The sequence below is a fragment of the Heteronotia binoei genome, chromosome 13 (assembly GCF_032191835.1).
Source record: "Heteronotia binoei isolate CCM8104 ecotype False Entrance Well chromosome 13, APGP_CSIRO_Hbin_v1, whole genome shotgun sequence".
NCBI classification, from domain to species: domain Eukaryota; kingdom Metazoa; phylum Chordata; class Lepidosauria; order Squamata; family Gekkonidae; genus Heteronotia; species Heteronotia binoei.
The window spans coordinates 68,403,155-68,428,951 of record NC_083235.1 but is presented as its reverse complement, the minus strand read 5'-3'; the positions used below and the strand labels follow the sequence as shown (position 1 = coordinate 68,428,951).

The following is a 25,797-nucleotide window of genomic DNA, read 5'->3' as shown; positions in this document are numbered from 1 at the left end:
CTGGAGAGGGCTCTCACAGCAGCTGCCCTTTCAAGGACAACCTCTGCCAGAGCTATGGCTGACCCAAGGCCATTCCAGCAGGTGCAAGTGGAGGAGTGGGGAATCAAACCTGGTTCTCCCAGATAAGAGTCCGCACACTTAACCACTACACCAAACTGGCTCTCTCAGCACCTCCTAGCCTGGTTTTAGAAAAGTCACCTGTGAACTTTGTGTTTCTGTGTGATGGTTAACGGTCCAATATTTTAGCTCAGTTCATAAAAAATTGGAAGGTTGAAGGGTGTTCAAACCTGCATAAGACTACAGCTTGATATCTTAACTCTAGTCCTAAAGAAGCTCTGATTCCACAGAAGTGCACCTGTAGGATTTATTTCCACATGATTTTATGGTGTGGGGGGGAATCTGCATGAAAGACATACAAAGCTCAGAAAGCCTCTGCACTTTTCTGGGGTTGGTTCTGCCTACTCCTTTCACGTAGATAATTAAGTGGTTTGATGTTTAGTCACTTCAAATTGGAGGGGGGGGGGCTGTTCAGTCTCCCATCAATTTATGTCTGAATTAGATGAATTGTACCGGTTTGGGGGGGGGGGGAGTGCATTTGCAATTCCTGAAATTAAAAAAGACTCACAACGTGCGAAGGCAAAGCCAGGGGCTGCTGTACGTATGTAGTTATTTCCCGTGAGAGGATCTTTGGGCAGTTGCTGAAACAGGAGCCTGAAATGTAGACAGTAATGCTCTGTTAACTGGGCCAGGGCAGGAAGCTGGGTTCTTCGTATGTATACCAAGCCAATCCAGAGATTATGTACTGCCAGCTAACTGCAAGGCCTGCTGTACTCAGGCCTCTTCCCTTCTGGGCCTGAAGAAAGAGCTCTGAGACCTGAGCACTTACAGACCTAGATAATGCACTGGATTAACTGATGTTCAATGCTATTCTGGCTGTGTTTAGTATTCTGTTAAAACCCCATAGGAGTGGTACTCCATGGCTCACAGAGAGCCACATTCTCTATTGTCATCAACCAGAAGAACCATATAGCTACTGTTTGCCCAGTGCACCACCCCAAACACAATATAATAAGATATACTTAATAGTTATGTAGCTGTTACCAATTTTAATTATCAGAGTACTTCTGTGCATGTAAAGTTCTGTCTCCCCACCCCTGTGGAACTTCCGCCAGCCCTTGTATGTCTGGAGGGGAAGGGCTTGCCTCTCTGCCCTCCCCTCGGCATGAAGCACAGCACATCTGAAAGCGAGTTGAACTGCCAAGGTGCCCGGAAGAGGGCCTGCTGGCTGGGGAGAAAGGAGAGGAAAAACCACCATTGCCCACTGGAGCCAACTTGCTCTTTTCCCAGGGGGCTTGCTGCCATGGTGGTGGCGGTTTTCCTTTCTCTTCACGTAGTCATCTTGCTGTTCTCCCAGCAGCTGCACAGGAATTGGGATGAGTGGGCAAAAAATTGTGAAAACGGGTTACAGGGATGGGCCCTTCTGTCTGCAGCACTAAGCCTGTAGACCAATCAGACTTGCAGCTTACTTGTCCTCTAGTCCTTCTGGTGGCAGCTGTTTGAAGGGACAAACCAGCTGCCAATCGCAAGCCCCACAGGGCAGTGCTCGGTTTCCTGAAATGGGTCAGGCACCACACTGGGAAACAGTGCTTAGAAGAGCGACAGGTGGCTCCCAGGCAACTAGTGATCACTGCCATGTAGCTACAGGCAAAAAGAACATTTCAATTTAAGAACATAAGAGAAGCCATGTTGGATCAGGCCAATGGCCCATCCAGTCCAACATTCTGTGTCACAGAAGAACATAAGAGAAGCCATGCTGGATCAGGCCAGTGGCCCATCCAGTCCAACACTGTGTGTCACATAAGAACATAAGAGAGGCCATGTTGGATCAGGCCAATGGCCCATCCAGTCCAACACTCTGTGTCACACAGTGGCAAAAAAATTTTATACATACACACTGTGGCTAATAGCCACTGATGGACCTCTGCTCCATATTTTTATCTAAACCCCTCTTGAAGGTGGCTATGCTTGTGGCCGCCACCACCTCCTGTGGCAGTGAATTCCACATGTTAATCACCCTTTGGGTAAAGAAGTACTTCCTTTTATCCGTTTTAACCTGGCTGCTCAGCAATTTCATTGAATGCCCACGAGTTCTTGTATTGTGAGAAAGGGAGAAAAGTACTTAGAAAGGGAGAAAAGTACTTAATTTGTTGTTCAGGTATGATTTCTCTATGTCCCTTTAACACTTGTGTCCTTTGTATTATAAGCAAAGAATGAGATATTTTTATTGGCTCAGAATAAACTGAAGGCAATATTTGTAGCATCTGTGAATTAGCCGCCCACACTGAATTATTCGCTGGTGAAGTAAAACCAAGATTACAGAGGTGAAATTCACCTTTGCTAGGGTGCACATCAGGACACAAAAGGCTAAACTACAATAGTGCTATAGCTACATGTGGAGTTGATCTTTTTAGGTTGGGGGTAGGCAACCTGCTTTGGCCCAAGTACCATCCAAAATAAACTCATATCTGAAGGTTGGGGGTAGGCAACCTGCTTTGGCCCAAGTACCATCCAAAATAAACTCATATCTGAAGGTTGGGGGTAGGCAACCTGCTTTGGCCCAAGTACCATCCAAAATAAACTCATATCTGAAGGTTGGGGGTAGGCAACCTGCTTTGGCCCAAGCACCATCCAAAATAAACTCATATCTGAAGGTTGGGGGTAGGCAACCTGCTTTGGCCCAAGTACCATCCAAAATAAACTCATATCTGAAGGTTGGGGGTAGGCAACCTGCTTTGGCCCAAGCACCATCCAAAATAAACTCATATCTGAAGGTTGGGGGTAGGCAACCTGCTTTGGCCCAAGTACCATCCAAAATAAACTCATATCTGAAGGTTGGGGGTAGGCAACCTGCTTTGGCCCAAGCACCATCCAAAATAAACTCATATCTGAAGGTTGGGGGTAGGCAACCTGCTTTGGCCCAAGCACCATCCAAAATAAACTCATATCTGAAGGTTGGGGGTAGGCAACCTGCTTTGGCCCAAGTACCATCCAAAATAAACTCATATCTGAAGATGGCATGCCATGAAACAAAAGGGTATGGGCGGGGAAGGTCAGCCGTAGAGACAAGCTTGAAGCAAGCTTTTCAGGGCTTCATCTGCATGGTTCTGGAAGGAGATGACTGCCATAAACCATGCCTGCTGTCTTTTCGAATAGTGCTGGCCCATCAAGTGCTGCCCGTACCTCAGCTGCTTGGGCAGAGATCTGATCCCGGGTGCCAAGCAAAACGGTCTGGTGATTCACCATCTGCAGGCACGCCAGGAGTTGTCTACCCGTTCTGGAAGATGTAGTTTCAGCAAAAATTGAGGCTGTTTGTTTACATGTCCTTGCTTCTTTCTGCTGTGAACTAATGGGGGGGGGGACAAATTACATCAAAAAGAAGCACTGGCCATACACAGGGTGTTGTCTGGTGCTGTGAACCTTCTTTTGCTCTTGGGCAATCCAAGTTCTGAGTATTCTAACGAAAAACAACGCGTGAATGGAATGGAAGAAAGATTGCTACAGAGAGGCTGGCGAACCACGTGTAACAGGGTTGTAACACAAGACGCAACAAGAAATAAGGCTTAAAATCTTTCTATAGATGTTAGTGATGAATATTGTTTGGGAAGAGGAGGGTTCCAAAACAGAGAAAATTTACTTGGCCCAGTACAGACCCTCAACAAACTTGAGGGGTCTCAAACTCCTTCAGGAATAGACATTATATTGCTGTGAGTCTTCTGTTGGCCGCCACTGGCTGTGGGACTCGGCTTCTTCCATGATGACGGCGATAGTGTGATACAATGCTTTTGCCTGTCAAGATTAAAAACCAAAATGAGGGGAAGGCTCCATCTGTCGTTTTCCCAACCTCTGCTAATTGCTGACTTCCTCACTTATAAGAACACAGTAATGTTGAAGCAAATGAAGCCATCGCTTACTTGAACTGAGCTCTTCATAACTGAAAAAAACGGTTATTCCTTTCCCTTGCCGAAGGTTATCATAAATGGTTTCTTGTCATGATGCAACTGCCCCTGTTCAAACAGGCCTGTGCATTAGACACAAAACTTGACCTGTTTGTACTCCCATTAGGTTGAGGCTAGACTAGTTTTAGATATGGATGAAGTAAACAGAGCGGCTGCACTACAGCTAGTCCGCATCACAGTTTTAGGGACCCTGAGCAATGGGTTCTGTATCAGGAAGAGTTCTCATCCTAATCCCTGTTTTTGTCCTCCTGTAGGCTAAAGTCTTCAAGAATTTGCAGCGACACCATAGATAGGTCTTTTGCCCTAAGGCAAATTGCAGCCTTCCAAGAGCAGATCCAGGAGATACCGCAAGTCTTAATCACTACTTTTATTGCAGGAGGAAAAGGTCAATCATTTTTCTTGCTATGCTGGCAAAAGGCCAGAACCTCCACTACCAACATAGTATGGTTTGAACACATATGAACATATGAAGCTGCCTTATACTGAATCAGACCCTTGGTCCATCAAAGTCAGTATTGTCTTCTCAGACTGGCAGCGGCTCTCCAGGGTCTCAAGCTGAGGTTTTTCACACCTATTTGCCTGGACCCTTTTTTGGAGATGCCAGGGATTGAACCTGGGACCTTCTGCTTCCCAAGCAGATGCTCTACCACTGAGCCACCGTCCCTCCCCTAACACAGAACCATGCATGCTCCATCAGACCAATGGTCCATCTTGCGTTTCATCCTATTTCCATTGTTCGCCGGTCAGATGCCAAAAGGGAGCCCACAAGCTGGGTCCACAGACAATAGCTCTCCCCTGCTGAATTGCATCCCAACACTCAATGATCCGCATGAGACTTCCTCTAAAATTCAGCTGTCATGGCTAATAGCCAGCAATAGGCTTCCATAAAGATGTCAAACCTTTTAAATCCATTTGTAGCAGTGGTTGTTGCCACATCTTGTAGCAACGAGTTCCACAAGCCAGCTATCCGTTTTGTGAAGTAGTATTTCCTTGGATCTGCCTTCAATCTAATGCTAATCCATTTCATTGGGATACCCTGAATTCTAGCATGAGGGAGAACAGATTTTCTATGCCTACTGTACTTCTGCCATGCATAAATTTATAGACCTCTTCCATCTAACCTTTCAGTTGCCCCAGATGATTTAGTCTAGCCTTGCAAGGCAGATGCACTATCCCAGTGATCATTTTGGTTTCCCTTTCCATATTTTTTTCTAATTGTTCACTCTCCTTCCAGAGATTTAGAAACCGGGAATGTGTTCTTTTTGTTGGTGCAGCACACACCGAGATGCCATTATCATTGAGCTACCCATCCAACCCCAAGATCTTTCTCTTAGTCTGACATTAGCAACTTCGACTCCACCAGCATGACTGCGAAGCCTGGAGTTGCATTAGTCGCATGAAGTCAGCTCCAAATGACATTACCTGTTTCAATTCAAACCATGTAGTTTTTGGATCCTCTGCTGAGCCATAGTTCACTTCCAAACCAGGAATGCCAAAAGCATCAAGGGGCTGCAAAGTTCGCATCTTCTTTATCTCCTTCAGTGGAATCAGGCAGTGAAGGGTCTGTAGGCATAAGGAGGGAAAGGACTGAGAGCTGGTGAACTGTAGTGAAGAAGGAGATGCAGGCTGCTTCACAAAAAACATTCTCTTACCTGCCAATTTCATATACAGTATTATATATAATTGCTACTTTTACTTTTTCACATTAAGAGCAAGTCAAGCATGCTTCAAAATGGCTTCTGGACTTTTAAAAGTCCTATTCTTTATGTCAGCTTTTATTATTTTTGCTATTACATATTGCTGCTAGAGATTTTAAACTTTTGCTGTGAATCACTCTGGGCACACTACAGTGAAAAGCAGGATATATTAATCAAAACTATTAATATGTTCCCAGCAACTTAACTTCTTAAGAAAGAGTAAGAGGATATTCCAGCCCAGGATTTCCCTTCTACCAAAAATGAGTCTCGGAATTAATGTTCCCTCTAAGCTGCAGAGTCTTGTGAGCAAAAATTCTACTTTGTGAGTTACTGCATAAATTAGTGTGCTCTGGGGTCATCCTTCCCGAGCTAAGACAAAAATGTGTGAGCTGGAGACTAAAAATCTGTGAGCTAGCTCACACTAACTCAGCTTAGAGGGAACATTGCTTGGGATATATTATTCATAAAGCATCTATGTATCATTTTGCTCTTTTCTGAAACCTCTAATATGTAATATCTGTAAAAGTACCTCTCTGTAGCATTCTGAGGTGATGGGTGTTAGGCTGCCTCCTTGCCTTCCTTAGTGTTTCCTATTTATTTTAACTGCCACCAAAGGCAGTGGTGCCTTAGAATTCTTAGTTGGGCCCAAAGAACAGGATGGCTTAGTTGTATTTGGTAGAATGACAGAACAGTCAGTGCTTGGGGGTGACTCTGAGGTAAAATTGGATCTTTTACTCTAAATAAAACTGCTCTTTTCTCTTAAACATAGAGTTTAGGTAGAAATGAAACAGCATGACAGTTTCTGCATGGTTCATAAACGTAATGGTTTTAGGAGGACACAGTTGTTTCTCTGAAGTTCCTTAAATAGACCTAGCCACAAAGGCTTAGTTCCTAACTTGCCACTTAGGTTAATAACTTCCACTAGAGATGCCAGCCTCCAGGTGGAAGCCTGGGGATCTCCTGGAATGACTGATCTCCAGACTACAGAGATCAGTTCGTCTGGAGAAAATGGATGCTTTGGAGAGTGGACTCTAGGGCATTGCATCCCACTGAGGTCCCTGTCCTGCCCAGGGTCCATCCCCAAATCTCCAGGAGTTTTTCAACCTAGCGATGGTAACCCTATCTTTCACAAAGAACACAGGTTTCTCTCTCTTCCTTTTCACTCAACTCTCTTCTCATGCATACCCTCACTGAACAAACTCTCTCTGCAAACCAGCCGACTCCATCCCCTAGGGTACAGCCACCCTCCAATGAAAACACACTTCAGTCACCCATCTGCCACCCTCTTTCTAACTCTGCAGGCTACATTTTAAGCTGCTGCAACATATATATAAGACCCCACATTAAAACACAGAAATAAAGCACACACAAAATATTTTCATAGCAAAACACTGCATCTGTAGTGAAGATTTATGACTGGAGTAATGGATTGCCTTTGCATGTTCATTCACATATTTATAACATTCATACTTTACTATTTTTTCCAAATGCAAAGGGCCAGCCTGGATGTCATCTGGGTGCTACTGTTTCTCCAGAGCAGCACTCCTTATGTGTGGCCATAACATTAGCATACTCATTATCACATTTAAGCGGCCCCGTGGCACAGAGTGGTAAAGCAGCAGAACTCCAGTACTGTGGTCTGAACTCTCTGCTCACGACCTGAGTTTGATTCCAGCAAGCTGGATTCAGGTAGCCGGCTCAGGTTGACTCAGCCTTCCATCCTTCTGAGGTTGGTAAAATGAGCACCCAGCTTGCTGGGGGGAAGGTGTAGATGACTGGGGAAGGCAATGGCAAACCACCCTGTAAAAAGTCTGCCGTGAAAACGTTACGAAAGCGACGTCACCCCAGAGTCGGAAACGACTGGTGCTTGCACAGGGGACCTTTCCTTTCCTTTTCCTATCACATTCAACCTAAAAATGCGAATGAAGACTGTCAGACAACAAAAAGTCTTGTGGCACCTCAAAAATCACTTATTAGGCATAAGCTTTCAAAGACTAGACTTGCTTATCGGATGCATGCTTCGTTCCCATTTCATACGGCTAAATCCCATGCCTTCTATAGTTACAAATTCAAAAGAGGAAGATGGATTAGTTTGTTGCAACAAAATATACTACAGACATCTGACAAGGGTGAGTGCCAGTTCCTAGAAGGTTAGTCCATAATAAATCTATTTCTCTTTGAAGTGCCACAGGACTCTTGGTTGTTTAACCCGTCTTCCTCTCTGGGACGTATTGTGCTTTTGTGCAGGGGCTGTAATACTTCATTTGGCCAACTAGCAATGGAAGAAACAGTGGGCTCAGAGTTAATGCTGCAGCTGTGATTTAAAAAAAAAAAAAACCCTCCAAATTTCCCCAGTAGTATCAAAACAACAGGACTGAAAGCTGGAGGATAATCATGTGTTATCAGGGTCCCCCCCTTCCCAGATGTGCGCTGTCTGTTCTGACTCCTCCCTGTCTAAATTAGCTTTAGCAGCCATTTTAGGAGCTAGCAATGTCATACTTTGGAGAAGGTGACATCAAGGCTCTCCTCAGGTTTTGCTAATGGGTGACCAAAACTCTGAGTTCATAAGAACATAAGAGAAGCCATGTTAGATCAGGCCAATGGCCCATCCAGTCCACTGTGTCACACAGTGGCAAAAAAAAATTATATATATATATATATATATATATATATATATATATATATATATATATATATATATATATATATATATATATATATATATATATATATATATATATATATATACACACACACACACACACACACACACACACACACACACTGTGGCTAATAGCCACTGATGGACCTCTGCTCCATATTTTTATCTAACCCCCTCTTGAAGGTGGCTATGCTTGTGGCCGCCACCACCTCCTGTGGCAGTGAATTCCACATGTTAATCACCCTTTGGGTGAAGAAGTAACTCCTTTTATCCATTTTAACCTGTCTGCTCAGCAATTTCATCGAATGCCCATGAGTTCACCCCAGGTAAGCTCATTAAGGAGTCTCCCAAATCATTGTTTATCCCTGGACAAGCCATCAAGTAATTGTTTTGGAGGGCAAACACATCAGACTGCTCTAGGGCAGGGGTCCCCAACCCCCAGGCCACAGACCGGTCCCAGTCCATAGCCTGTTAGCAACTGGGCCGCGGAGTAAGGCAGAGACACTGCACTACCCCTTTCACCTGCCTGAGTCCCAGGCGGATACAAGAGGCCATGCAGTTGCACTCTGAAGCACTACCTCTTTCATTCACTCAGGTCTCAGGGAGGTGGAAGGGGCAGCATGGCAGCATGGCAATGACATTTGCCTACCTCTCATTTAAAGACTCCTATGGGAGTGCAGGGACAGGGTGTGGGGGCAGCCTGGGGCAGCAAAAACCCCAGCACCCTCACCCCCACCAGTTCATGGAAAAATTGTCTTACACAAAAACAGTCCCTGATGCCAAAAAGGTTGGAGGCCACTGATCTAGGGAGCATTTCCCCTATAATTGCAAGCACGCTGCTCCATAGTTTGTGTCTGTAGGGGTGCTCTCTGCATCATATCTCACACCCCCAAATCCATTTGGGTCCTCTTCACTCCATGAAATGCTGGTTGTTTTGTTGCTGCTTCCATTGACCTTGCTCTTCAAGACTGGTAACTATCACTTTCCCCACAATCATTTTCTCCTCTCTCCTCCCTGATTTCCTCTTAGCTAGCTTGCATGTTTTGTGTGTTTGTATGTGTGTGTTCTGCCCTTTTATTCCTATTTCAATAAAACCCTTTCTAGGTGAACATCTGACTGGTTTATTTTGAGAGTTCTCTAAGGGAAAGACCCCATATACATAGGTGGAGAATCTCAGTTAATACCCTATATCATGTGTTCCCCTACCTCTCAATTAGTGAGTGTATCAGTTTTCCAAATCCGCATAGATTTTGCAAAGTGTGTTACAATCAGATGGAAAAAAATAGCCACATGGTCCAGGGTGTCTACTCAAGCTATACCTGAGACTTCATGTCCATTACAATGATCTGTTCCTGATTCACTCCTACGAAGCAGGGCATGGGAATCCCAGGTCTGCTGATCCTCTCCAGGGGGTAAACATTGTAGCCAAAAAGTGGCAGCTGGATCACATGCTCTGGGAGAAGAGAAGAAGAAAGCTGTCATGCTGTCTGAGAATCTTTTATGCTGTGGCCTATTTCCAGCACATGCAGAAGTGACTAAAGCTTCTAAAAATGTGATTGAAAGGTGAGCTGCTCATGCTCTGGAATTCTGAAAACTGCCATGAAACACAGTCTGGATGCATAACAGTAGAGTTTGTCAGATTCTCCGTGTGCAGTTCTGCACTCATTTGTGTTTGCATTTGGCAGTCAAAGCAAAAACTAATGCAGGAAGTGCTTCTGTTTGCAAAAGGTCAGTTTCAGGGATCCCAGGTCCATTTTCATCTCTCTCTCTCGGCTTGACTTCGCGAACGAAGATTTAAGAAAGGTGCAGTAGTCCACGTCTGCTGCAGGCTCGCTGGTGGCTGACAAGACCAATTGACAAGACCAATCATCTGGAAGGATGACATAAGTGCCACTCAAGCTCAGAGGTTTGAGATTTTGAAGTTCTCTGCAGCTGGGAGATCCTTTCTATCTTGGGTTTTGCTGACATTAATATTTTTCTCTATGTAAAAAATGTGAACACTGCGAATAAAAGTACCTGTTCTACTGATGTGTGACCTGAGGTTAGACTTGTCAGCGGAGGGGCATTGAAGTTCCAAGAATGAAGAGACTTGTCTTTGTTCAAAACTAAGTCCCCATTTATTGATTACAACAAAGTTACTCTCTACGCAGGTTCACTGATACTAATAGCGAGTTAGGTATGAGCTTAGGCATTTATGGACATACATCAAAGCATAGGGGTTTTAAATCACTTCTCACAATAAAGCGGAGGCCCTTCCGCTGAAAGTAACCAGTTCCCATATCTGTTATCTCCTCACTTGCACAGCCTGCCTCTCCTCCCCTGCTGTGGCCTTGCTCGTCCCTGGCAGACGCCTGGGAACCGGATAGATGTTTTACACTTCAAAGACCTTTGGCACCTTAATCACTCCTCCTGTCCATCCTTCGCATTCCCCTGTATGCTGGTGTTAGTGAGGCCAGAAATCACAGGGTTAGTAGGTTAGCAGTAAATAAACAATTCAACTAAAAGTAAACTTCAAGGCATACAAGCTGACAAGACTGAGCCATCTCACGGTGTCGTTGGAGGATAAAATGAGATTGCATATGCCTGGCCTTGAACTCTTTTAAGGAAAAGTACAGATGTGAATATACCTCCCTTCCAATTCTGTTCCATCGCATATAGAAAGAGATGCATAGTTTAGGATAGCAGATGAAAAAAATAAAAGCTCCAGCAAGGCCCTGTTGTCCCAGTTGGACTCTCACCAATGAAACTGATTTTTGCCTCTCGTGGCTGAAGTGGTTTCATGGTCTCCAGGAGGTTGGTGACCGAGGCTTGAACGACTGAGGTGTCCATGAGTTGTGTCACAGGCTCAGGGGTGTAATCTTTTAATTCCTGCCTGTTTGAATAATCAAAATATAAGGTTATAATAAGGATTTTAACAGGGATTCAAAAAAGAAAACCACAGAGAGCTTACAAGGGGATGTTAAAAGCACTGGGCTTAGTTTTCTCCTGGGCAAAGCTGAAGAGGAGAAGCACAATTCCATTCACTTTCAAGAGGTCAAGTCGGGAGACTGAGATATCATGAAAACCCTGGTCATACAGCAGTTCTTGCATTACCTCAGGGCGTTTTCGCACTGACCTTACTCCGGAGCGACGTCCCTCTTCGCCGTGCAGCGTCTGCGCAGATTTCGCACCAATTGCTCTGCAGAACCCGGAAGAGCCGCAAAGTCCCGCGGCTTTTGCGTCACAAATGTAAACTGGTTTTTGGCGGTTTACATTTGCGACGCAAAAGCCGCGGGACTTTGCGGCTCTTCCGGGTTCTGCAAAGCAATTGGTGCGAAATCTGCGCAGTGAAGAGGGACGTCGCTCCGGAGTAAGGTCAGTGCGAAAACGCCCTCAGTCTCATTCTGGGATCCATGGACAGCATCACCCATCATGCAAGGAAGGATATGATACAGAATTTTCCACAAGGGAGGTTGGTCCAGCTTCTATCACTTCTAGTTACAACAAGAATGTGGACTTTCCTAATATGCTTTTAATATTAGAAAGTAGTTAAGATTAGTGACCAATTCTGCCCCTCACCTCTGAATATTTGCTATGTTGCCACTTCTGGGGACTGGTTTCTGCTAGGCACTGCGGTCTACAGAAACCACTGAAACCCAAGAAAGGGTGTTTCTCCCTAAAGTCACATAGAAAGGACAACTTACATGGAAGGCATAGATCCAGCTCCTCGGGCCCAGTGCTGGAGCAGAGCCAAGATACCCACTTGCTGTTTCAGTTCACTGCTATGCTCCAGCAACAGTCTTCCTTTTATATAATTCTGCAACACCTAGGAATGACCCACAAGACACCATGTGTGATGCTCCATTCTTCCCTCATAAGTTCTTCAGCAGCTATCTGCTGTGCAGCATCTTGCATGCCAATCTCACTAAGACGAGTGCAATAAATTATACAGATGGTGAACATTTATGTGCTAAAACACTCTTTGCCCACACAACGCTAAGCACTGGGCCTCAACAGATGCAACCAAATGAGAATGGGAAGTTTCCAGGTGCTCATGTGCACGTGACCTTCAAAACACAATCCTCCCTCCATTTGCAAAGCTATTGTATGGCTTTATAGTTTGCAGGAGTATCCTCTAGATTCACCAAACAGGTCTTTCTCTTACTTACCTGGTTGTAGTGAATGTCGATGTAAGCTGTATTCTCAAAATGCAAGGGTGTCTTCCAAGCGATCCTGCAGAAGCTCAGCCCTACCGAACTTTCTTCTAGCAAATAGTCATGGACGTAGTCCTTCTGGCACAAGGGTTGTACTACTTTACCTACATGGACACAGGAAGACAGATGTCAGCGTGTGAATGCCACCTACTTAATGCAAAGAAAAGCAAACTCCTCCCTGCTCCAAACTCCACCTCCCCCTCCCCCGCTAAAAGCAGGCTTACTCCTTATTACTGTTCGCTGCTTTATGATAAGAAATAATGGAACAAGATGAATTGAACTAGCAAATACCATGAGTGACTTCAGCTATCTACATTTAGTCTTCCATTCTGTCCCCATTTTTGCTCTAAAACTATTTTTAGTGCAAGCTTCACACTAAATTATCATTCAGTATGTAGGACCTAACCTTTATAGCAACCTCCTTCACTAGTGCCAGCCCCAGGACTTTGGGAGTAACGCACCAACAATTAAGCAGCAAGCCAGGCAGAATATACAAAGTGTGCTCTCACACGACCTCTGCTCTGACCTTCGAGGGTGTTCCAAGGACAGTGAGAACTTCTCATTCTTTCAAGCTGGCCTAGCCTTGTTCATCAGCCAATCCTCTCCTTCCTCTTCCATTTCAGTGGGAGTTAGAACAAGAATGGGGCATCGAGTTGGAACTGGCTCATAGTAACCCCACTATGGGTCATTTCAGGCAAAAGACACGCATCGCCTTCCTCAGCATAGTAGCTGCAGCCTTCCTCAGTGGTAGGGTTGCCAAGTCCAATTCAAGAAATATCTGGGGACTTTGGGGGTGGAGCCAGGAGACATCGGGGCGGAGCCAGGAACAAGGGTGTAACAAGCATAATTGAACTCCAAGGGAGTTCTGGCCATCACATTTAAAGGGACCGCACACCTTTTAAAATGTCTTCCTTCCATAGGAAATAATGAAGGATAGGGGCACCTTCTTTTGGGGCTCATAGAATTGGACCCCATGGTCCAATCGTTTTGAAACTTGGGGGATACTTTGGGGAGAGTCACTAGATACTATACTGAAAATTTGGTGCCTCTACCTCAAAACACAGTGCCCCCAGAGCCCCCGAAACCTCCAGATCAATTCCCCATTATACCCTATGAGAATCGATCTCCACATAGAGAATAATGAAGTACTCAGCAGACTCCCCCCCCCCCCCCCATTTCTGGCCTCTCTACTCACAAGTTGCTGCCAACTTCTTCAAAGTAACACAGGCACCCCATCCCAAGAGGAAGCCTTTCAATCATCGACTGAAGCCTCCGGAGGTAGAAACGCACATGGTCCTCTGGGGGCGGAGCTCCCCCCCCCCTCCGCCAGCCATACTCCCCGAGGAGACGCCTGTAGCAGCCGGAGAGGACGCAAGGACTACGAGTCCCAGCATGCACCTCGCGAAGGGAGGCCATGCCGTTTCCCCACCCCCACCCCCGCTTCCACATTTTTGGAGAGCGGGAGAAAAGGCTGCTAATCCAGGGGTCCCCCGGCAGGGCGGGGGATTTGGGAAGCCTACTCAGTGGTCTCCCATCCAAGTACGAACTAAGTATAACCTTGCTTAGTTTCTAAGCTCTGATGAGCCCAGGTTAAGCTGGGCTATTCAGGCTGCTTGGAGGGAGTAAAGCATGTGTTTAACGTTCTCCTATTTCAGTCACTGGAATTTGTGAAATACTTCATTTGGGCTGACTGTTTCTTTGAAATGTGCAGAACAGATTGTGTGTAGATCCACCTAGTTAGATTCACCAACAGTTCCTTCTGCTTAACCTCTAAAACTTCGCTGTGGTCTTAACTCTTTTTCCACCATTGGCCAACGACGTTTACAAACCAAAACTATCCATGTGTTGTAGATACTAAAAGGGGGCAGATTGTGACTAGAAGCCTAGCTTGTTGGTGTTTTGAATTTGTTGTATATCACCCAGAGCCCCATGTATTCAGGGATGGGTGATTCACAAATTTAAAACACAAAGAAATAAACAGCCCCCCTTGCACTGAGACAGGAACCTCCACGTCAAGCTGTAGCACAAAAAAGAAGCAGAGGGAAAATTAGCATCACTTCTGTGAAAATAAATCCTCAGCATCTTGGCTGCCTCCTGATCAGAATACAGCTCTAATGGCAGTTCTGAAGGGAAACAAAGAGCATGACCCATTCTTACCATCATCTTTACTGGCAATGATGGCAAATTCCTCCATCTCCTCTGGGTCAGTGACTCCAATCTGCTCACTGATTTCCTTCACCACCTCTGCAGCCACCTGAAACCAAAGGCAAAAAAGATCCCTCTAAGCAGAAACAGCATGCTCTTACCTCCCTGCCATTTAGCCACAACCGGCCTCTTTTTTGGATTTGAAGAAAAGCCTGCTTGAAAAGCCCTGAGTCCCATCCCTTCTGCTTTGAGGAGAAAAAAAAAATTAAGCCCTGGGAGGGAGGCCATGTTTAGGGGATCTGTTTAATCCCTTGTTAACTGTCCAGAACCTGGAAGAAGGTCTGGCCATAAATAAAAGCTGAACAAAAAAATAAGCATGGAAAGGGCAAACAGCCCAGTGTCTAATGGCTAATCTCATTGGTATTATATTCCCAGCAGTGGGAGAAAGAATGAAGGAAAGGGCAGAGGGACTATGGCCACTATACATCATGACGATGCTCCGGTGCAAGTTCTCCCACTTATACGAAGAAGCTGCCCTTCCTCCCCCCCCCCATCAATGACACTTCAAAGTAAACTCTGATGCACCATGAAAAGAGACTTAAGAAACTCCAGTGTACAGATGGAAGCTCTTCTAGATCGCTAAAACCCCTTGAATCGTAGAGAAGAAAATTGTGGCCATGTTTCAGAAAGGTGATGAGACTTACCAACAGGCATGTAAGAGACCATTTCACAGGACAGTTAGGAGATACAGGATTAGTTCTTGGTCTCTGCATTTACAGTGACCGTTTTCGCACATAGCTTCCCTCGCAGTCCCGTTCCTGTTCCCTCCGCAGCGTCTGTCGGATTTCCCACCATCTGCGCCGGAGTCACAGGAAGTGCCGTGGCTTTTGCGCAGCAAACGTAAACTGGGTTTTCGCGGTTTATGTTTGCAACGCAGAAGCCGTGGCACTTCCTGTAACTTCGGCGCAGATGTTGGGAAATCCGACCGGACACTGCGGAGGGAACAGGATTGTGACTGCGAGGTAAGCTGTGTGCGAAAATGGTGTGTTGGACTCCGCTCCAAGTCCTCAGGGTAAGATGAAATGAAACTTCAGGGTATACACATGTCAAACTGGGGCTTATCCACTGGTATAGTAACGGTCAGCATGTCTCACCCAACCCTCCTCCTACCAGTCTGGAAAACGCACTGTGAACGTCTTGATTCTTGTGTCGTATCTCTGATCTCCAGGTAGGTTAATCGATACCCGACGTGAGGTGCGTCCCTTCTGTCAATGGAAAAACATGCAGGGCTTGACAGAAACCAGCACAGGCATCTTTGTCTCACCCTGCCTTGGAGGGCACAGTTAAGCATTTTAGCACTTAAATGTCCCACTGGTATCAGTGAGGGAATATCTAAGTCTGTGCTTAACTCTCTTGCTGCCATGAATGGGGATTGGAAACTTTTGTTCTGGTTTGTAATGCAAATTAAAATGAACACAGCTTAACATGAACATAAGCATTAAGCTTCCTGAGCTAGTTCCCTTGGCTGTATGATAAAAAGTTTGTGCATAGATCACAAGAAAGATCCTGACTCTTCCTACTTTGTAAATCCTGTCGGCAGCAAGTATGGCTCTCTTCTTCAGATCTCAGTTCGTTCGTTCGTTCGTTCGTTCGTTCATTCATTCATTCATTCATTCATTTATTTATTTATTACGTTCAACTTATATCCCGCCCTCTCCGCAAGCGGACTCAGGGTGGCTCACAACATCATGTCCATACAGTTAAACCAATAAAACATATAAAACCATAATTTACATTTTTCAGTTTTTAAAAAACATATTACAATTTTTAAAACCATTATATAGTGCTGCATCCATACATTATAGGCGGCACTGAATTTCCGAACAGTGATCACCGGCATTCTATGTGAGGTCCGGTGGCAGCCGTCTTTCTGTCAAGCATCGAAGGCCTGCTTGAACAATTTGGTCTTACAGGCCCTGCGGAACGCAGACAGATCCCGCAGGGCCCTTATGGCTTCTGGAAGGGCATTCCAAAGCTCTGGTGCTGCCACCGAAAAAGCCCTAGATCTTGTCACGCATAACCGGGCTTCTTTTGGTCCGGGGGCGGACAGTAAGTTTTTTGCCCCTGAACGCAGTGCTCTCTGGGGGATATATGGAGAAAGGCGGTCCCGTAGATAAGCAGGTCCCTGACCATAAAGTTCAATCACCTGCAATTTCCCCAAAGAAACACCATCTTCTCTCTGTAAGAAACATTCTATCACAAATAGCTCTCCTTACCCACTTCTTATGACCCCACACCAAAGCGTGCTTATCCCCACCAGCACCACCAATCTTTCACAAGTCCTTACCTAAAACTACAGCTTTGATTCTAACCAGCTTTTCTGTTTACAGAAGGCACTATAAGGTTTTGCCCAGACACTGTCAAACAGCTCCTTAACTGTGTGCAGAAGAAGCTTTTATTGACAGATCAGGTAGCAAATACTATTAGCATGCTTTTGCCAAGGCTATGCCTTGCCAGACTGAAAAACAAGTGAAAGTTACAGGCCAGAAAGCCTGACTCTTGCTGTCCCTTGGGACTCAGTTACCCCCACCAGATAAAATTTTGCTGGGTGTAGTAAGCTGCACTGGGAAATGGGAAAGTTCCCCTTCATTTAATACAACTCTTCTCATGCAAGATGAAGAAGATGAAGAAGAAGATATTGGATTTATATCCCGCCCTCCACTCCGAAGAGTCTCAGAGCGGCTCACAATCTCCTTTCCCTTCCTCCCCCACAACAAACACCCTGTGAGGTGGGTGGGGCTGGAGAGGGCTCTCACAGCAGCTGCCCTTTCAAGGACAACCCCTGCCAGAGCTATGGCTGACCCAAGGCCATGCTAGCAGGTGCAAGTGGAGGAGTGGGGAATCAAACCTGATTCTCCCAGATAAGAGTCCGCACACTTAACCACTACACCAAACTTGCTCTCCATCACCAAACTTGCTCTACACCAAACTTGCTCTCCAGATAAGATCCATCCCAGTATCCCACCTTCAGTAAATGTCCCATCTCATTCTACAGTGCTTTGTGCAAAACACTTCTCGTACCAGGCACTGTCTCCATGCTAGATCTTCATGCTTCTTGTTCGCACCTAGGACCTATTCCATGTCACACTCAAAGTGAACTCAGCTCCGCAGCTTCGCTTGCATTCTTCCTTGCTTCCAGCTAGATCCCTTACTGCCTTAGGGACTTGCCTCGGAAACTCTTAAGCTAATATTTCCCCTACAAACGCCAATCAGTTACCAGTAGTGCTTCCATCTCCACCCGGAATGGCAGGTGCTGGCGGCGCCCATACATGACCAGTTTCCTCAGATTGCTATGGCAAGTCCTGGCCATTTCTGAGAATAAGAGGAGAAACATCAGACTGAATTCATAACCTCATTAGGGTATATAATCTCAGGAATATTACAGCTAGAAATGAATTCTAAATCAGCCCCACAGTTGGTATGAAGAAGCACCAATGTGGTGTAGTTGTTAAGAGTGTCAGGTGTAAATTTTGAGAAACCCAGGTTCAAATCCCCACTCTGCCATGGAAGTTTGCTGGGTGACCTTGGGAAGTCACACGCTTTCAGCCTAGCCTACCTCACAGGGTTGTTATGAAGATAAAATGGAGGCAGGGAAAATGTTGGAAGCCACCTGGGAGGAAAGTAGGTTATAAGTGAAGTAAACAAATCTGTAGGCTGTCTGTCGTCATATAGTAATAAAAGAGTCAAAGCGCATAAAGGAGTGAGGTAGGGGTGGTGAAATATTGTGTGCTCTAAAGGAAGATCCCATAAAACCTGATGAACTAAATATTACTTTAGACTATTTCTGTCAAAGATTCCTGTTTATCACAAAGCAAAGATAGCAGATTCTTCACAAACTTTCAAGGGTGGTGGTGGTCAGCCAAAGAGATTTCTTGCAGCTCAAAATTTGAGTGAGATATTGAGGTTTCCTATACCAGTCAAGGCATCCAGAGGTGTAAACACAAAAATTCTTCAAAAATTTTGATCAGGCCTCAAGGGATGTTTAGATAACAAGACATAGACTTCCTAGCTCCCTGATTGAAAAAAAAAAGTTGTAATTATAGGACACTATTGAGCTATAGGAGCCTTCCATCTTTAATGGCATGCTGTGAGGCACCATTCTTTATCCAGTGGAATTCTTCTCAGTGAGTGCCAACAATCAGACTGAACTCTTTAAAACCACTGAACTGACCATGCTCCATTCTTCCAGGAAGTGTGTAATGTACTGAGAACCGAGACGGCTGGAAGGCAACATTCTTTATTGTGAGCACATTACAAGAGAGAGAGCACACGGGCCGGGCCCCGCTTATATACATTGCCCGGAACTGCCCGCTGGCTTGGCCAGGCCAATCCTGGTCCCTCCAAACTTCCCGCCACAGGTCTTGGTGGGCGGGGTGAATGGCGACCTACATCCGGGGACCCTGGGGTCGCCTTCTGTAGGGCTCGCCATGCGGTACACTCAAAGTTACTACATAACACTTAATACATAACAAAGTGGATCACAAATAAAGGCACAACCAACCCTCCAGTTGCTTTCCCTGGTCCACTAAGGGTATGAGGGGTGGTGGTGGTAGGTTTGAGCATTTCTTCATGCAGTTTTCACAGTGCTGGATGAAGCCAGCAGGCGGGTCCCAAATGATGGGAAGCAAATGATACCTGAGCAAGGGCTAGTGATGTCAGAGCTGGCCTGCTGCAGATACTTGGTTGCATACGGCATCAAGGTGCTGGAGGGAAGGAAGTATCCAGTCAAGAGACTCAGGACTTGCCAGCCCTGGTGGCAACTGTCCCTGCGGGATGGAGAGAGATGCAGGCTATGGTTGGTACCTTTGGGGTAGCCCATACAAAGCAGAACAGGGTTATGCAAAACATGACTGAGGTAGATAAGGAAGTGAGGGAAGAAACAGAAAAGTTGAACGGGAAGAAAACTGGCCTCCCAGAAAGGAGACAGACATTTGAAAGGAATAATAATAATAATAATTAATAATACATCTACCCCATCCCCATGAAAGCGCAAAGAGCCTGATACAAACAAAGCCCACAGCTGCTGCTTCTCAGAAGTAGAATATGCAGGTAGCAATTATATATTTCAAAGCTCAAAAGAGGTTCTCAGAGCTTCATAGGAGGGGAATGTCGAAGTGTGAAACTATGAATGCTATCAAGGTCTAGCAGCTAGGGGACTCAAGAGCCATAACACACACAGGTGACTAACCTGCCATTTCAAAAGTACTGTATTTTTCAGACCATAAGACGCACTCCCCCCCCCCCAAAAAAAGTAGGGGGAAAAGTGTGTGCGTCTTATGGTCCGGAGGTATGTACCTTCGGGGGGGGGGCGATCTGCTGCCTCTTCTTCCGATCCGGCGCTTCCCCCGCGCCTGCCTGCCTGGCTCCATCTTCTTCAGGCAAGCGCTGGGATCGCTCCACGTGGCCCCAGCGCTTCGCAAGCGCCGGCTGCGGAGGGGGCAGCGTGCTTTTTCCTTGCCTGTGTGCCTAGCTTCAGCTGCGATGTTTAAAGCAAGCACTGGGATCGGAGGGGGTAGGGAGCGTTCCCAGTGCTTGCTTTAAACATCACAGCTGAAGCCAGGCACACGGGCAAGGAGGAAGCATGCTACCCCCTCCGCAGCTGGCGCTTGCGAAGCGCTGGGGCCACGTGGAGCGATCCCAGCGCTTGCCTGAAGAAGATGGAGCCAGGCAGGGAGGCGCGGGGGAAGCGCCGGATCGGAGGCAGAGGCAGCGGATCGCCCCCCAGGAGGAAGGTGCGTCCTATCCTCCAGAGCGCCTTATGGTGCGAAAAATACGGGTATTTAATTTCAACAAGTTTATCCTTCGACAGCAAGCCCAATTAGGAAAAGAGATGGCATTTATCACTGTAATGCATTGCTATTACAGGGAAGTGTTTAATTTCTTTAGACACGTATGCCCTGCCTTTCTGCATCACTCGAGGCCACAAGTAACAATTTAAAACATACAGAATAACCTTGCCCTCAAACAGCAAATGTTTTGGAAGCACACACAGGAGCCCAAGAGCACTAATTACAGATTACAAGCTAAAGCGGGGGTGTTGGACTCATTTGTTAGGAGGGCCAGATCTGTCACAAATGGAACTCTGCAGGGCCAGGCCCTGTGTGTCATCTGTCAGGCAACGTCAATTTCTTACTGGTATAAAATGCTTATTAAATGTAGTTGCAATCTTTAACCTGTTTTACTAACCATAAAGGGGCCTGGGCACATCAAAGTAGAGAGCTAGCAGAACCTTGGTGAGGCCTCTCTCACAGTTACTAACAAATGCAGGAATTTGGTCTTTGAAGATAAAGCGCCTCCAGGGACAAACTCGCCATCAAGTCCCAGGAAGAAAAACCACAGGCCAGAGATAAGAAGTTTTACCGTGTGAATCTTCAGGCGTGAATATAGCATTGTTTAGAATTTGTAGCTTTGTCTAGGAAAGCCTTTGATGGAGCAAGTTTAAGTATGCCATGCAACGTTACATAGTATCAGTCCCAATCTCACTGTTCACTGCATATGGATTATCGAATAAAACCTTACTTTGTTTCAATTCGAAGACTGGTTACTTTTGAAATCTGATTGCCTGACATGTAATGTGAGGTAGTGGAGATTTAAACTTTATAAAGGACACAAACACAAAGATACTATATTTTAACTTTAAATACAAACGTGCTTAAAGCTCTTGAAATATTTTGTTTAAAATGGAAAGCTGGGGGACAGTGGGATTTGGCAATGTAATTTTAAAAATAAAATATCAATAAAAAGCACAAGGATCACAGCAGAAACTACAAATATAAAATGCTCTAAGCCTGGAAAAACAACAAAATGGCTTTGCAAGCTTCTCCCCCATCCGGGGTCTACTTAGATTGGCAATCCCCCCCCCCCAAGCTGTGGATTCCCAAGTTAGAGTACTTTGGCTGTGGGTTCCCAAGTTAGAGTACTACCAGTTCTCAGGTCTATTCAACAGAGACAAGCTGGCTCAAAGCATCAACCCTTTATTTGCAAGGACACAACTCCAGGAAGCATGAGCTTCAGCCAGCTATAGGAATGATAAAACAGCGCAGACAGGGAAATGCAAGGAAAATGCGGAATGGATTTTCCATTAAGGTCTCTGGACCCCTATCTATCTGGGCACAGAAATCTTCATGGAAAATCCATTCTGCATTTTCTTCGCAGCTTTGTTTCCTGCTGCAGCTGTCACAGACAAGGCAGAAAGAACAGGGAACTTTGACAGCCTCGGAACTTCAAAGGGTGAGGTCAGAAGGGGAAGGGGGGAGAAAATAGCCCTGGGGGCCTGATTAAAGCCGTGGGTGGTTCTGTTTTGTCCCACGGGCTGGACATTTGACATCCCTGAGCTAAAGGCTGTTAACAGTGCACGACACCATTTTCAAGAGAGCAAAGCTGCTCTGGGAAGCAGTGCACAGGAAGAGGATGTTTAACACTTTATCTGCTGTTTTAGGGGTTTATTCTGTAGTTTTAAACTGTTATTTGTAAACTGCCTTGAGTCAGGATATACATATCCAGGACTTTTTTTGTAGCAGGAACTCCTTTGCATATTTGGCCACACACCCCTGATGTAGCCAATCCTCCAAGAACTTACAGGGCTCTTATTACAGGACCTGCTGTAAGCTCTTGGAGGCGTGGCTACATCAGGGGTGTGTGGCTGAATATGCAAAGGCTCAAACAACCCCCTAGGACAGCCATGCATCCCAGTGATAAATCCCATCTCTTTTCCTAATTCCTAAAGGCAACCCTGCAGAAACAGCAAATACACTGGGCTTCTTGACCTATTACATGGGAGCAGGAATTCCAGGCACAAGCGTTACCTAGGGAGGGACGGTGGCTCAGTGATAGAGCATCTGCTTGGGAAGCAGAAGGTCCCAGGTTCAATCCCCGGCATCTCCCACTAAAAAGAGTCCAGGCAAATAGGTGTGAAAAGCCTCAGCTTAAGACCCTGGAGAGCCGCTGCCAGTCTGAGAAGACAATACTGACTTTGATGGACCAAGGGTCTGATTCAGTATAAGGCAGCTTCATATGTTCATATGTACCTCCACATTTTACATTCAGGGAAACAATATAATACGTGAACTCACAGATTCACTTCATCAGAATTGAGAGAGTGCCTGCAGCTACAAACAAGTGCAGGTTAATAAATCATCCTGGAGATTTTCACATCTGTAATTTCAGCCAGACCATAATATGCCAACCAGCTAAAGCTACAGATGCCATAAGTACTGCTGGGGTCAGGGGGCTGATTATGATGATGATGTAATAAGTAACTATTTGGAGCAGCATCGAGATTGGCTTCACAAATCACAATTCCCCCGCATTCACGGATGAAAAATGTGTACACCATCACATGTGAAACCCTTTGTTTGCTTTGTAGCTTGTGTTCAAAACAACAGTGCAGTGTCCACCCAAACTCAAAACATGGCAAACCGGAGACAGGTACACATGGTGCTGTACATTTTTTTTGAAGGCTTTTTATTATATCTTCATAGAGAAAATATTTGCTAAGGCACAGGTTGCGCTTTTGATTCATAATCTTTTGATTCACAATCTATTGGAATTATTTCAAAGTTTAAATTTTTATTACGTTTCAGTATAAAGGGAAAGGAGTAATGCGGGGATACAGAAGCAAAAAATGAAAAGGATTAGGAGAGGGGCAAAACAAAAAAGACAAAGAAGTAGCAAATATAGCAGTTACATTTCTTCCTCCAGACATAGTACCAAATTCTTTCTACCTGCAAGTCTTAAATTTTAACCCAGTATAACCATTACATTCTACAGTCTTATTATTTTATTATATACTTTTTACTGTTCTATTGTTTAAGATATAAATCTAAGCTATTCATCTTTAATACATACAAACAAGAAAACCAAAGAAACCAACCACAAAACAAAAACCTGCTGGTTAATTTTAACAATATTAGGGATAAGTACTAACTTTAACAATATTGACAATAGGCATAAGCAGAGAAGATGAATATAATTGATTTATCCTTAATACTACCTTAATTGCTTCCAACAGAGAAAAAAGAGAGGGGGGGAAATAAAAAAAACAAAATAAAACCTAGCAGACAATACTTTATCTATTTCAATATAAAGAGATTCTAATGCTTAAAAAAAAAGCCAGGAGCAGATCTTTAAAATGTTCAAATACCTGTGCTGTCTACCTTGTTATAAACTGACCCAAATTAATTGTTTGTCTAGGTTGAATGTTTAAGATTCATTCAACTTTTTGGAGACTATATCTCCTATTTTCATATTTCATAAATTTAATAAACAGTGACAGCCTCATTTCCCATACTAATTATTTTTACCTAGGTAAGAAATCACACAATCTTTATAACCCACTCTCTATTAAATTGCTCTATTTAACTTTTTAAAAAGTAGGATCCCTAGATGAAAACGGCCTCCTCTCTCACATTTTTTTTTTGCCTATGGAAAAAAATCATACACTTCTATAACTGACTCTCTATTAAAATGCTCTATTTAGCTTTGAAAATGTACGATCCATAGATAAAAATAACAAACAGAAGAGAAGCATTCAGATTCTAAAAGTCTCGTTTGCCATTTCAAAGTCGCATGCCTCTAGAAGTCTCGCTTGCCATTTCAAAGCCATTTCAAGGCCGCACACCAGTTTCCTTTTATTAATTCCATGTTGACCAATTACATGAAAAAGCAACAGTTTATAATCCCTTCTTTTTGAAAGATTTCCAAGTCCTGATCTTCTTGAAGTAGCCTGCCTTTTCTCCCTTTAACACATAGATCCGTTTTACTAAAAGTGATGAGGTCTCCACGCCGTCACTTCCTCCTATAAAAACTTTAATCAGGCTCGATTTCTGCCTCCTTTTTGTAACTGCGCACTATGTCTCCATTTTGATTTCTTTTGACTCCTTTCTCACCAGATCTTTATCCACTTCTCTCGACTCCGCAGACATCACTGGGATTCGTTCACCACTCCGCTCATGTAAATTTTCAGTTTCGCTATATTTTAAAATAAAGGTTTCCACCTTGTCTTGTATCAACTCTGTCAACAGACCGATTTCCTGCTTTAAGGAGAATATGGTAACCATAATATCTTTTTTATCAAGCGCTTCAAGTTGAATCGCCATCTTCTCCACAGTATAACTCAGTCTGATAATAAAAGTTAAAAAGTAACTCAAAGTCCCAGATAGTCTTATCTTTCTAAATCTTCTCCAGCCGTGTGCTTTCCTCTTACATTCCGGTTGTAATCATTTCAGTCCTGATCAAAAGCATTTCTCTTAAAAATATATCCAACTTTTATTCAGACTGTATTGTAATAAAATAATGTTCTCATTATAGTTTGTTTAATTGTAAGCCAAATCCGTTCAAATATCTATGTACAATCCAATTTAAGTTATTGAGAGTTCTTAAGTTCGTTCTTTGTCTTTTTGAAGCCCCCCTTGGGGGGAAAAGGGGGGGGGATATCCTCCTCTTCCCCTTTTTTTTGAACAGTCCCAATTGGCATTATAGTAAAAGATCCATTAATTGGTAGTAGTAAAAGACTTACTTGCATGATACCATTTCAATGATTAAGGTAGAAATATAGAAGCTTGTTAAAAGAAGAAAACAGTCGGGTGTTCATCTCTTGCTGCCATCATGGCAACCATGACGGTGGAGCATCAGGGCAGACAGGAGGAACAAGGACCAGTCGCCGCTGTTTCCCTGGCTCCAATAAAGCCCCTTGCTGTCAGAAGACCCCTCCAGGGTCTCCCTCAAGATGCCACAACTGTGGCACCTCTCCTACCGCCCGGTTCGGGGGGCCGCTGAGAGTGAGCTCCACAGACCCTACCAAGCTCAAGAGGCCAAAACTCAGACATCCCCTATCGGAATTATTTCAAATCACTAGTAAGTGCGCTACTAGAAAAGGAGGGAAATTCATTACTACTGTTATAGATCAATGTACAAAATGTGTTTAAAGAGAGGGAATAATGCATAGTTGTCAACAGAGGCTGGTCTGTTTCCACTATGAATCTATACAAGATCAATCCAGATTTACACTGGGCTATGGATGGGAC

At 44.7% G+C, this 25,797-nt stretch overlaps 1 protein-coding gene across 1 annotated transcript in view; it reads right to left on the bottom strand.

Moving 5' to 3' along the window:
* Positions 1-3,628: 3,628 nt before the first annotated feature.
* Positions 3,629-25,797, bottom strand: part of MYO15B (myosin XVB) — a 121,880-nt gene continuing 99,711 nt past the window's right edge. The window contains exons 38-47 of the mRNA XM_060253031.1: positions 19,409-19,539; positions 17,991-18,085; positions 15,901-15,978; positions 14,726-14,822; positions 12,524-12,672; positions 12,059-12,180; positions 11,114-11,247; positions 9,695-9,828; positions 5,439-5,579; positions 3,629-3,846 (exon numbers count right to left, since the gene is read on the bottom strand). Of these exons, the coding sequence (XP_060109014.1) occupies positions 3,742-3,846; positions 5,439-5,579; positions 9,695-9,828; positions 11,114-11,247; positions 12,059-12,180; positions 12,524-12,672; positions 14,726-14,822; positions 15,901-15,978; positions 17,991-18,085; positions 19,409-19,539 (1,186 nt within the window). The 3' untranslated portion in view covers positions 3,629-3,741. The remainder of the gene's footprint in view (positions 3,847-5,438; positions 5,580-9,694; positions 9,829-11,113; positions 11,248-12,058; positions 12,181-12,523; positions 12,673-14,725; positions 14,823-15,900; positions 15,979-17,990; positions 18,086-19,408; positions 19,540-25,797) is intronic.